The sequence below is a fragment of the Solanum dulcamara genome, chromosome 2 (genome assembly GCF_947179165.1).
Source record: "Solanum dulcamara chromosome 2, daSolDulc1.2, whole genome shotgun sequence".
NCBI lineage: Eukaryota > Viridiplantae > Streptophyta > Magnoliopsida > Solanales > Solanaceae > Solanum > Solanum dulcamara.
This window is the reverse complement of record NC_077238.1, coordinates 78896504-78910604: the sequence shown is the minus strand read 5'-3', so window position 1 is coordinate 78910604 and position 14101 is coordinate 78896504. Positions and strand designations below refer to the sequence as shown.

Here is a 14101-nt window from a genome sequence, read left to right as displayed (position 1 = left end):
TTAACTTCACTTGAAAAATGTGAAGTTTTCGGATCAATAGTTCGAACACCTGAAGGTGTCAAGCCAGTAGGGCACAAATGGGTTTTTGTGCGTAAACAAAATAAAAAAGGTGAAGTCGTAAGATATAAAGCACGACTTGTAGCCCAAGGTTTTTCGCAAAGACCTGGCATTGACTATATGGAAACATATTCCCCTGTGGTGGATGCAATTACTTTCAGGTATCTAATGAATTTGGCAGTTCATGAAAAGCTTGAAATGCACTTAATGAACGTGGTCACTGCCTATTTATATGGCTCATTGGACCACGACATTTTTATGAAAATTCCCGAAGGATTCAAAGTGCCTGAAGCATACAAGAATTCTCGAGAAAATTGCTCAATAAAACTTCAAAAATCCTTGTACGGGTTGAAACAATCAAGGCGAATGTGGTACAATCGTCTTAGCGAATATTTGCTAAAAGAAGGATATAAAAATGATCCAATTTGCCCTTGTGTCTTTATGAGAAGGTCTGGATCTGAATTTGTCATAATAGCAGTATATGTTGATGATTTGAATATTATTGGAACTCCAGAAGAACTTTCAAAGGCAGTAAAATGTCTGAAAAGGGAGTTTGAAATGAAAGACCTTGGAAAGATAAAATTTTGTCTTGGTCTACAAATTGAACATTTTACAAATGGGATATTTGTCCATCAGTCAACATATACTGAAAATATTTTAAAGAGATTTTATATGGATAAAGCACACCCATTGAGTACTCCAATGGTTGTGAGATCTCTTGATATTAATATAGATCCGTTTCGGCCTTATGAAAATGATGAAGAACTTATTGGTGCTGAAATACCATACCTTAGTGCAATTGGTGCATTAATGTATCTTGCCAACAATTCTAGACCAGATATAGCTTTCTTAGTAAACTTGTTAGCAAGATTTAGTTCTTCACCAACACGCAGACACTGAAATGGAATTAAGCATATATTCAGATACCTTCGAGGTACCATTGATATGAGATTGATTTACTCAAATGATTCCACGTCACAATTGATCGGTTATGCAGATGCGGGATATTTATCTGATCCCCATAAAGGTCGGTCGCAAACAGGCTATTTATTTACATGTGGTGGTACAGTTATATCATGTCGTTCAACAAAGCAAACTATGGTTGCCACTTCCTCAAATCATGCAGAGATAATAGCCATTCATGAAGCAAGTCGAGAGTGTGTTTGGTTAAGATCAATAACTCAACACATTCAAAAAATATGTGGTCTTTGTTTGACAAAAGACGCTCTAACAATATTGTATGAAGACAATGCTGCATGTATAGCTCAATTGAAGGGAGGATACATCAAAGGAGACAGAACAAAATATATTTCACCAAAATTCTTTTTCACTCATGATCTTCAAAAGAAGGGTGAAATAGATGTCCAACAAATTCGTTCAAGTGACAATTTGGCAGATATGTTCACCAAAGCATTGCCAACTTCAACCTTTGAGAAAATGAGATACAAAATTGGAATGCGTCGTCTTCGAGATATTAAGTGATATTTTCATCAGGGAGAGCAAAATACGCGCTGTACTCTTTTTTTCTTAGTCAAGGTTTTGTCCCACTGGGTTTTCCTGATAAGGTTTTTAATGAGGCAGCACTCAAGGCGTATTATCAGATGTGTGTACTCTTTTTCCTTCATTAGGCTTTTTCCCACTGGGTTTTTCCTAATAAGGTTTTAACGAGGCACAACATTTATGGATGTTCAAAATAACAATGTATATTATTTTATTTTTTTGTAAAGTTTTAACGAGACACATTTCTCGTGGACATCCAAGGGGGAGTATTATCAACCAAGTAAAATGGTTGTCCACTTAAAATGGTGGATAATCCATTTACTTTTTAAGTGGGTAAATTGTCCACTAATATTTTCCTCCACTTGTAAATATGGCTATAAATATAGCCTTAAACTTCAATGTAAAAACACACAAAACATATAAAAGAAGAGAATTACTATTACTCTCTCTATATTACTACTCTCTCTATTAGTACTTTCTATATTATTCTCTTGTTCTTCTTCCTTTATAAAATTGTCAAGTTAGTTAATTTATAACAACGCATAATTTAACAACAAATTTAACCATTTTTCCTTATAATGATTTAGAATCTCAACACGAAATGATATCCTTCAAAGCCTACTAAAACTCTTTTTGCTTCTACAAGAAATATCGAAGATCCTTTTACTTAATAAGGGTAGGGGATACCTAATCAGAGACGAATTCATTTTAATACTATAATAATTATTGGGTTCATAGTTAAATATTTATAAATATTTAATTAAATTTTATTTATATTCAAAAATTACTAAATTCACGTGAATCGTAATACATAACCAATGTACATAATAGAATTCAACTTTTATATACTGATAGTCCACATGAGTTTTTTCAATAAGTGTAGTTACATGTAATGATCTATAATTAAGTGAGATTTGTAATTAACAAATAACACAATTAACCTACTTGTGCAAGTAAAATAACATTGATAGCATAAAAATTCTTTACATTATCAAAGTATATTATACAATTATACGACCCTAGTAAATTCACAGTCAAATCAAATATTCAGCAGAGTTACTAAGATGTGTATGTATATATGAAAACACTTCACACAAAAAACATATCCTATGATTCTCTATGTACAAAAATGATCACAGAATATTAGTACTTATCTACATATGTTGATCAGACTCTTCAAAAATATTGTTGCATTCATGTCGAAATCCTTCAAAAGTACTCTAGTTTTGGAGGATCAGATACACATCCGTTGACATTTTTGAAGAGTCCGAGCAAAATAGCTTATCTATATATGTTTGATCAGTCTCTTCAAAAGTGTCGTTGCATCCATGTCGGATCCTTCAAAAGTACAGACACACATACGTCGAACATTTTTGAAGAGTCAGAGTAACATAGATATTTACAAGTCCTCCCCTGCTAGCCTCAATAGACTAGTGTTCTGAATCTTCATCAATAGCCACAATTTTGGCAGCACCTTTCACAGCAGTTATAAATCTAGGATTATTAGGATGATGAATAATAATCTTGGATTCAAGCCTTGAATTCTTGTTTATATCATCATCATCATCACTTATAATTTCTTGATCATCTTCTTTCTTCAAGTCACTAGGTGGCAAAAAACAATCTAAAGATAGTCCCTTTATGTTAAAATCAACTTCTTCAATTGTCCAAACTTCTTCCATCCTAGTCCTTGTGTGTCCTTCTGAATTTTCGCCGAATCTGAATAAAGAAACACATGTCTTCCCAGCATATGCAATGTTAACACCATCAGTCGTTCGATAATCTTGGATCAATGATTCCATTGTTGTTTCCCAAAAGACATCATCTTTGGGGGATTTTAGTCTTAGAAGATGTGAATCTTCAAGTTGGACTAATAGTCCTCTTCTTTGGCTAAAATAGCCCCAAACAGTATGTCTCATAATTTCAACATTGCTACTGCTTCTTGCCTTTAGAGATGAGGATTCTGCTTCAAACTTTAGTACAAAACAATCTTCACCATGCACTGTTTTTTCGCCTATGCAGATCGAATCAGAAAACATATCAGCAGTAGACCTTGGATCAAGACCCTGTTAACATGATCAAGATCAACATAATCAGACGTTGTTGAAGACATAATTAAGTAAACGCGTGTTTTCTCTAATAAGAGACATGGTCACACATTTTAACATGGTATCAAAGCCGACGCATTACATGTTGATGACATAATTAAGTAAATAAAAGTGTGATCTTTTATGTCAATTCACAACTAGTATCCACATAAACAGAGAACCATATTCATTCAACAACTATTTTCTTCATGTTCTTTTCCTATTTAGTGATTAAATGTGTCATTGTCACTGGTGCTGACTTTCGTGCTAGTTTTCGCGTCAACTTGTCCTATAGAACAACTCGAAGAGGTCAAGTTGTGAATGAGATTTAGAGTTTATTCGAGCCATAACTCATAAGGTTCAAATTCTGACTCCGACTCTGCTTGAAGGGGTCAAGTTATGGACGAGATTTTGAGTTTATTCAAGCCATTGTGACACACAACCTGGCCTGTTGATAAGGAAGAACTCCAAAACAACATTAATGTTGACTTCTTGACAACAATGTTTTTCCAGGCTAATAAGTGTGTATATACACCAAATTGTCAATTGGACCACTTATCAAGTCAATCTTATTAGTAAAGGTAAAATGACATCTCAGGTCCACATTGGAATTTAAATGACAACAAAGACAGAAACCAAAAATTGACATGACCATATGCTGTGAATTAAATTCTCATTGTCCCGTGACAAATTTTGAATCGAAAAAAAAGTACCTGTAAGGAACGACGAAGAGGCCTAGCAGGACCACGAGACGCGTGAGAATGATGCCATGGAGTTTGCCTCCAAGACAGGTTACCATTACTTCCAGCACTGATTTTACATCCTGAAACTACAAGCTCTATGCTCCAAAGATCAGGTCTTTTTTGCCACAACACGAATCCTCCCATTTCCCCTGCCCCATTTTTCGCGGTCTTGATCTTCATTACTTTGCCATTGTTCAATCCAAGACCATCTCCTTCAATAAATTCAGACGCCATCATCTTCACCTTCCCCATCGCGTACATACTATTAATTGAATTCAAAGCATGTTCTCCTCCCGCGGCAGCTATGTATTGTTGCACTAGATATTTTGCCATTGAAGCCTCCTGTACAAATGCGCCAACCATTGGTTAAATACAACAATAACATAGTCATTGAAATCCTACAAAGTAAGGTCTGGGGAGGGTAGAATGTACGCATACCTTACCACTATAAATTCATACATGTATAAGGTAGTAGGTCAATTTTCATAAATTTCATTGTACATTTATTTCCACTTGTTTAAGTACAAGTACCTAATAAACTAGTTCAAGTATATGCAATCTCACAAAACACAAATTATCAACAAGATGAAGACAAAAATATATTACTAACTATTTACTTATGAATCCTTTTAAAAAAGATTTGATACATTTTTATATTTAAAAATAATTAACTGTAATTTAACACTTCACCTTTTTCACCTATAATTACTGAAAAACCTTTATATCCCTACAAATGTTATCATATGTTTGAGATCACAAATTTCACTTTTTCACTTAAATTATGTACAGAGTTAAACTCACATAAACTGAAACGGAGGGAGTTTTTCATAACATACAGGAAAAAGAAAGATTTCGTTGATATATTGTTTATCTTTCATCTAATTCCTCAACCAATAGTTAATATTATCTCAGAAAACCACACTTTCTTGATCTTTTCCAATTTTCTTCAACAAAGAAAATGACTTTTTGAGTTAATAATTATTAATTGAGTGGCAGCAGCATCAAAAAAGGTTGAGAGAATTGTAAAAAGAACTTACAATGGGATGATCATTAATGTTTTTGTTAAGAGATTGATTGTTGCATTTAATAGGATGAGGAATTAAAGGAGCAGCAACAACACCAAGCAATAGTTGAATCTCAGCATTTCTTCCACCAATAACTGAAACAGCACCATGATTAGTAGTAATATCATGATGATTATTACTACTATGATTTTTTATCCAAGTTTTCATATTTTGCCATGACTTATGTTTATTTGATGAATTAACAAACATTTCTTCTGGAATTGGTACTTCAAGAACTGTTTCTAGACCATCTTCATTATGCAAATTGGGACACAACGTTCTCATTGGAATAATCAGAGATGAAGAATATTGGAGTGTTGGATATTGAAAGAAAGGAAGAAGAGAGAAAAATAATTATAATACAATGTATGTATTGGAATTATATTAGAAATGAGAGATAAGTTTTTAATTTATTTGCAAAGTTTTTTTTTGAATAATACAGAGAACCAACCGACCAATGAGGAGTCACACACACACAACGTGCATTTCTTTGTCTAATCTTGTCGTGACAGCACGAATTCCTTTTTTTTTTTGTTTTGGAAAAAAAATCTAATGTACTTCTTTGGTATATTTTTGACTGGTGGTTGAAATAATTTGTTAGAAGTAAATTCTAGTTAGGAGATTCGGGGGTCGTTTAATAAAGTGTATTAAATAAAATAATGCATGTATTAACTTTGTGTATTATTAGTATTTTGTTTGATATATATTTTTGAATTATATATAACTTGTTAAGAAGTTTCACATCGGTAGAGGGATGGAAAATTGGTCTCATTTAATGGATTTGGACAACCCCCCCCCCCCTCCCCCCAATTAGCTAGTTTTTGAGTTGATTTAGATTCAGGTGTCATATTTTTACATGGTATCAAAGTTAGGTCCTTCACTGTTTTGGCTCCCGACCCAAACTCCAGTTGGATTTGAGCGTGAAGGGAATGTTAGAGTGGTCTACTTTTATAGACTTGGACAATCTTTCTCTTATGAGTTAGCTTTTTATGTTGAGTTAGGTTGAAGTGTCATATATTTACACAATTAATGCTTGCATTACTAAAATTTTCTATTGTGTATTGAGGTATATATTACTAATATCATGAATTTTTGTGCATTAGTAATGCAATGGGTTCTAATGCATGTATTAGCTTGATTAAAAACATAATTGTCCCTCAAAACTTTTTCCACATTCTTTTCACCATATTTGTGGAGGGTATTTTTATAAATAAATATTTTTTTAATATTAAATCTACAAAAAAATTATAATATGCGAAAAGTATGACGAGGTAAAGTTACTATGAAAAAGTAACTTAAAGGATAGATTATAATTATTAAATAATAAGTAAAGACAAAATAAAAAGAAAAAAATATTAAATAATGATGCAATCACACCAAATCGATCGTTACACGCATGAAGACTTTTCGTTGTACATACAACAAATTTAAATAATAATAAGAAACAAACATTATATTTAAACGTATTAAACAATACAATGTTTTTTTCTGTTTGGATTTTATTTTATTTATTTATATATTTTGACTGGTGGTTGTTGAAATAATATGTTCGAAGTAAATTCTAGTTAGGAGACTTAGGAGTTTTTTTTCTGCCAAAGCGCGGATTGTGCCTAAATGGATTCCTAATTTCACGGCTTAAATATCATCTTTAAAGTAGGCAGAAATTTTCACATGAATCCCAGCTGTTATATTAAAGTGGACAATCCCTTTTTTTCTATATTTATAAATTATAATGATATATTAAAAATTACCTAAATATACAATTTATTTTATCATATTCTCTAAAAAAAATTCCTATTTAAAAAATTACAAAAATTTCAACGCTTTCCTATTTTCTAATACATCACTGTACGTGATATATCGGTCAGATACATTACTTTACGTGATGTATTCGGTTCCACCCAAAAGAAGAAATTTCGGATAATTTAAAAAAAAAGTAAGAATAGAGTGTAATTAGAAGGAGGACAACCAAATACATACATACATATATGTGTGTATATAGACATGTATGTTGAATTTATCCATAGATTAAAAAGTACTTATGAATATAGTAAATATGTTGAATTATTTTTGTTTCTTCATAAGTTTTATTACTCTCTTTTAATGAAAATTCTAGTTTCCAAAGGTGGCATGAAGTATTGATCATTTCTTGGTCTTGTCTTTAGAAATTAACTGATCACTCCGTCTTATTTTATGTGACACTTTTTTCTTTTTTTTATTCCGTCTTAAAAAGAATGTCATCTTATCATAATTAGAAATAATTTCACTTTAAAATTTTTATTTTACCCTTAATGAAATGATTTACAACCACATGAATATCTAAGGATTATTTTAAACCACAAATTTTTTATTTTTTTTTCTTAAACACTGTGTCAAGTCAAATGATGCTACGTAAAATAAAATGGAGGGAGTATTGTTCTATGAATATATCGTGAAATGTAAAATTTTTATAATAATAATAAAAAATTTTCAATTAAAGGGGTAGAATTTTTTTATCATTTTAGTTGCTACTGTTTTGTGAAAAGCATTGAAGTAGCAGTCTCCTATTTCACTTTGTACATCTTAGTAGAGTTCGAGTTGGACATGAATTAGTTTATTTGCATTTCATACGTAACCATTGAAGGCTAATTGAAGAATATTTCCTTCCGTCTATATTTAGTGAATTATTGAGATTTTTTCTATACTTTAAAATGAGTAAATTATTTAAAGTTGAAAAAAATTATTAACATTTTTGTAAATATTTACCCATTATTTGATGAGAACATTAACTACTTTACATTTTCTAAGAGAATAATTCAAAAATAATTAAAGGATAGTAGAATGTAACATTTAATTTATGTCTTAATTAATTTTTTAAGAAATGTATCGTCCTTCAACAGTTCACTTAATATCAACTAGAAAGAATATACTTTATTGAGTTAGTAAATGAATGAGTCGGGTCGAATTTAAATGAATTAAAATAAGTTGAATTAGTAAACTAATCCGTCCAAAAGTTACTTACTCTAAGATAAGCTAAAATACAAATCAAATTTAACAAGTTCAATTTTTACTAAATTTTAATTATTTTTTAATAATTTTATAATATCTAATAATTTTTTATTTTTTTTACGGCTAGAAAATAGTTTATTTGCATTCTGAAATAGTCGACGTAAACCAAAGCGTGCGGCCGACCATCTGCTGAAATAGCTTAATTAGTTCATGATGTTGGGTAAAACAATTTTGTGAGAAAAAAAATAATATTAATTTTGATAAATTAAAAAAATTAAGTTCTCATTATTTGTTGTTGGTTTTGCAGTTAGCTAGGTAGAATCTGATTAAATATGTAATTACAAGCACAGTTCGTTTGGTACGCACAATTGGATAAGCAAGGATATACTATGAGATTATTTTATTCCACGTTTTATATGATGAAATAAAATAATGAAAGGATTGTACAAATTTCATAGTGTTAAGAGCTAATTAAATCTTATCCCTATTTTTTTAAAAATTATAAAAATTCCTTAAATTTGATGAAATTCGGATACATCTTAAAACGTTCCGATACATCATGTAAACTAATGTATCCGTCTTAATACATCATGTAAAGTGATGTATCCGACTGATACATCGAGTAAAGTGGTGTATCTGACATTTCGATACGTGAAATATGATAAAATAAATTGTGTATTTTAGGTAATTTTTTCGAAATAGGCTAATACCTCAGATCAAATATAAGATAAAATTAATCCTAAATTTGATTCCAAAATAATCTCGAGATTAGCTCAAGTTTTTTTGATACTTATCTTTTAATTTAAAATTTGTCCTCTTTTGTTTTGCAATCACTAATTAATAATTGTACTAACATGACAGACTAATGAAATCTTCCCACAATCCAAAAAAAAATGTTTGTAAAAATGTTGATGGTTTGCTATTTAGCAGGCATAGAGATTTGGCTTGTTATGCGTATTCATCCACCCTTCTCTAATCACATATGCACTAAGCTTATAATTAATCGAGAACGGATTTAGAATTTAAGTTTTATAAGTTAAATATTTATGATTTTTAATATTGAATCAATTGTATTATTTTTAAGTTATGAGTTAATATTTATCATTTATTGTAATTTTTCATATATAAATTTATGTTTTACAGCATAGATGAATTCAATACTATTACTCTGCGTCTCTATTAGAATTATTGGCTATGCTACTCACTGGCGTTGCTACATGTAATAATGATTGGTTAGTCAAATACCTTTTTGTTAAAAAATTATATTATGTATAAATTAAAAAAAAATATGTATATATTAAATCTTAAATATTCTTAATAAAATTTTTAGTAATCCAGATGCCACTTAAATTGACTTAAAAAAAGACCTCAATCATGTCATGCACGTTTACACATGAATCCAATCCATTTTAGCAATTGCCAACACTAACATGATTTCTAGAGATTTTCATTAATAAAAATTAGATTGATCACCAACTACTAGAATCAATAAATTCATATGGTAATTTTTTTTTAATAAAGAAAAAAGATAAGTGTCAAAAATACACATAAATTATACTTTTATTTTAGTTTCATATCTAAACTATTCGAGATGTGAGTTTCATACCTAAACTATCATTTATTAGTTTGACAAACACACATCAAAGGTGTGTGGTGTGTGTAATACACTCTCTCTATTCTCTCTAATTTTTGAAAAAAATCTTGTCATTGATAAAATATTCCACCTTGATAAAAATTAAATAAACTATTAACATTTGTTAAAAGTTAAAGAATAAAGTATTTCTACCCCAAAAAAAATATTTTTTTTATAAAAGAAATTGTTTTTTAAAAAAATCTAAAATATTTTGTTCACGCACTCCACCACCTTCCCCCCCCCCCTCCACAACAATCCTCATCCTTTTATTTTTAAAAAATTTTTAAAAAATTCATACTTCACCGCTTCCCTCACTCCTTTCTAAAAAATGTTATTATTTTATTTTTAAAAAAATAAAATTATACCCACCCCATCGAACCCTCCACTCTTAATTTATATTTATTTTTTTATTTTTTTAATTTGTGCTAGATATGTACATATATTTTCCTAAAATCATATGTATATATTTTTAAAAGTTGAGGGTTGGATGGGGTGGGGTAAAAAAAAGTAAAAAAAATAAAAATATCTAAATTGTTATTTGAAGTGTGTGTGTGTGTGGAGGGGGGGGGGGAGATGAAGTAAGAAATTTTATAAAAAAAATTATAAAAGAAATTTAATGAATGAAAATAAAACTAAAAAATTGGGGTGGGATGGGGTGGGGGATATAGTGAGAGGAAGTGATGGAATGGATTAAGAAAAATATTTTATATTTTATTTTATAATTTTTTTTGTCGAAAAATAGTAATACTTCAATCTTTAATTTTAACTAATTCTAATAATTTATTTAATTTTGTTAATGTGAAATGTTTTGTCCATGTGGAGTGTGAAGTGACAATTTTTTTTTAATTCTCAAACTAATTAGTGAGAATTTAGGTATGAAACTCACACTCTCAATAGTTTAGGTATAAAATTCAAAAAAAAAAGAAAAAAAAACTATTTTTTCCATCGAAAATTGTCACTGAAAAAATATTCAGTGAATATTTTCACAAATATTTTAATTGAATAGATGAAAAAAATAGTGTTTCATGCGGAAAAATTAGAAGCTTCCCCACTATTTCAACAAAAATCTATTTTTCATCATGTATATTTTTTCAGTAAGCTGGTTCAATAGAAAAATCATATTTTATAGCATATATTTCTATTAATTTACGATGAAAACATCCTCTAATTCTAGTAATGATAAAGTCACCTTTAATACTTCGGCTAACTAAAATTAATAGATATAACTAAATTAATTAACAACTATCTAATATAGGTAGCTTTGAATTTTGATCTTGGATTTGTTAATCATCGTCTTTAGTAACTTAAAGTAAACCTTAATCTTTTTTCTTTCACTCTGAAAGAATAACACTACTATGTATTATCAAGCAATTGTTTTTTTTACCACAATTTGTTTTAAGCTTTGATACATCGAAAACTCTTTAAATTTGTCTATAAATTTTATTTAGATACTCAAATTATAATTTATTTTAATTGAGCATCAAAATACACTTTTTGGAAAGAAAAAAACCGAGTATTCTCAAACATCTATTAGGTAGTTAATTTAACGACTTAAAATATGCCACATCCTTTAATTATACACAAAACCCTCAATTAAAACAAGCACGAGGTTTTACCGCTTATTGAGATTAATGTATATAATTTTTTTTTTGAAAAATAACATATTTCAAATGTCTAACTTATCGACGTAATCGAAACTTGAGAACATGTGCAAACATTATTCCAACATTTAAATCAAAAGTAGCTGGAAGAAACACTTTATCATGTGTACAGGTGTTTTATTGGAGTAAACCGTATTTTAAGTGTGTAAATAAAATTCATTGATAGGTTTAAAGAGCTGCCTGCCTATGTATTATGCCTTACTTTTAACATACTAAAAGTTTAAGCTATAATACTATAATTTATAATAAGATTTAATAAATTCTTAGACAAACTAAGATGAACTAAAGTTTATTGTTTTTGTAGTTTCTTCAATTAGCACAAAGTGTTTTCCAAGTTCAAAATGTACTCAATTTCACTTCACTTGCAAAGAAAACTAAGTGTATCAAAAATTTGATATTTTACCATAACATGAAGTGACATCCCTCCCCCCCCCACCCCCACCCCACCCTTTTTTTAATAGCCTAACTATGGGTGTTGTTTCACTTTCCTACCTAAATTGAAAGACAATATGTAAAGCCTATTCTTGCATAAAAAGGTAAGAAATAAAGGGAAAAATTCAAAGGGGACAAAATGAAAAATTATTGGAGGAGAAGAAAAAATGTGGTTATGTTTGCTTAAAAGCAATGAAACCATAGGAGTGCAATTCAAAGAAATTACACTTGAAGCTATGCCTAAGACAAGTAAGACTGTGAAATAGGAAAAGGACAAAAATAATATTTTGAGCCAATTTAGGTTAGTTAATTGTAAATAGTTGATAAGTACTACTTATTGATAAGCATTTCTGTGTGTTATACTTAATTATATAAATAAATAGTTATGTAATTAGATAAAAAGTTGAAATTAATAATAAACACATGATGAATTTGGTAAAAAAAATAGTCATATATAAGTAATTTTTTTGATAAAATGACTTCATTGAATTTATTTTAGAAAAAAAATATATTAACTTAAAAGTATCTTTATAAGTAAAAAAGATGAAGAACAGATTTGAAATGGAGAGGAAGTTAAAGATTTTATTCTGAAAAAGGTATTTCAAAAAATAGAAAAAAATTCAAGAATAAAATAGCAAAAACAGTGGTCAAACTAAAAGTCTCAAAAATCATAAATTGAGAATGATCAACTTGTAATTTTTGTTGATTAAGTTTGATTTATAACTTTGAATATTTATCAAACACACAAATAATCAAAATATACTTATAAATCAATTTGATCGAATTATAAGCACATCTAACTATTTTATTTGTACTATAATAATAAGTGGTTTGACATAATTTAATTAAGACGAGAGGGAATTGCTTGGACGGCAAACACCATTCACTTTCAACTCGAAGATTGTGAGTTCGAGTCACTAAGGGACAAAAAAAAAATGAGAGCTTCTAAGAAGGGATAATAAAAAATTTGATTAGTCTTTATTTTTTAGAAAAAGTATCTCAAGTACATGTACTCCTAAGTGGAACTACTGTTTCATATTATTTCTTTTTTGCTATAAGAATAGAATAATTGTGGCAATGATAAGGTTGAACATTATAGACTTTTTCATCTGTAAATAACTATATATGCCAACCCACAAAATATCTACAAGGATTTTCTTTTGTAGTTAAGAAATTTGAGTGGAGGATTTTATTCTGCAAATCTCATAGTGATCTTCCTTTGGATGATAGTCTAATTAAATATTTATGGGATAATTTTGATCCTAAAAATTTCGGCTAACTAGTTTATAAATTATGCATATTTAGACTAAATATGTATATACAGTATGTGAGAATTGATTTTTACAGGTCATTTGCATTTTTTTAAAAAAGATTTATGATCTTTATATAAAAGATCTTCATTTTTATAAATAAGACTGATATATAACGATATTAATGGTTTGGGCCTCATATGTACAAGAGAAATGGAATATGAAAAAATTATCTAATTACACTCCTTCATTTACCATATTTTTCATTACTCTCATCTATTTCAAAAAATTACAAAAATTCATTCTTTCCATTCGGATATATTAATTCAGTAATCCGGATACATTAATTCTGATTCATAAATTATTTCTATGTTCAATGTATCATGCTTTAATATTACCTGCTGATACATAAAATCATAATTAATATATCCGGATTACTGAATTAATGTATCCGAATTATCATGTTTTTAAGGAATTTCTGTAAATTGAAAAAGGGTAGGAAAAAAATGATAATTAGCCCTTTACACTATGTGATTTGTGTAAGTTTTCCATGAAATATTTCATGAATAGTTTTTGGGATAAATACACAAAATGGACTCTTTAAAAAAACTATTTACCACCCCATACCCACCCTTAAATAATTCCTTTCTGTACCCGTTCGGCCCAAATTAATTATCCCTTGTACC

General features: G+C 29.2%; 1 protein-coding gene across 1 annotated transcript; it reads right to left on the bottom strand.

Moving 5' to 3' along the window:
* Window positions 1-2551: 2551 nt before the first annotated feature.
* Window positions 2552-5816, bottom strand: LOC129877857 (uncharacterized). The gene is made up of 3 exons (XM_055953391.1): window positions 5425-5816; window positions 4358-4729; window positions 2552-3623 (listed from the first exon to the last, which is right to left on the bottom strand). Exons 1-3 carry the CDS (start codon window positions 5734-5736, stop codon window positions 2988-2990), a joined length of 1320 nt encoding a protein of 439 aa, XP_055809366.1. The 5' UTR covers window positions 5737-5816; the 3' UTR covers window positions 2552-2987.
* Between the last annotated feature and the right edge of the window lie 8285 nt (window positions 5817-14101).

What these genes read in the sequence shown, in the direction of transcription:
- LOC129877857 (XM_055953391.1), bottom strand. Translation starts at nt 5,736, where the DNA reads ATGAGAACGTTGTGTCCCAATTTGCATAATGAAGATGGTCTAGAAACA. An exon ending in ACATTAATGATCATCCCATT is followed by an intron (nt 4,730 to 5,424) that starts GTAAGTTCTTTT and finishes GCATTTGTACAG; the next exon opens with GAGGCTTCAATGGCAAAATA. An exon ending in CTCTTCGTCGTTCCTTACAG is followed by an intron (nt 3,624 to 4,357) that starts GTACTTTTTTTT and finishes TCATGTTAACAG; the next exon opens with GGTCTTGATCCAAGGTCTAC.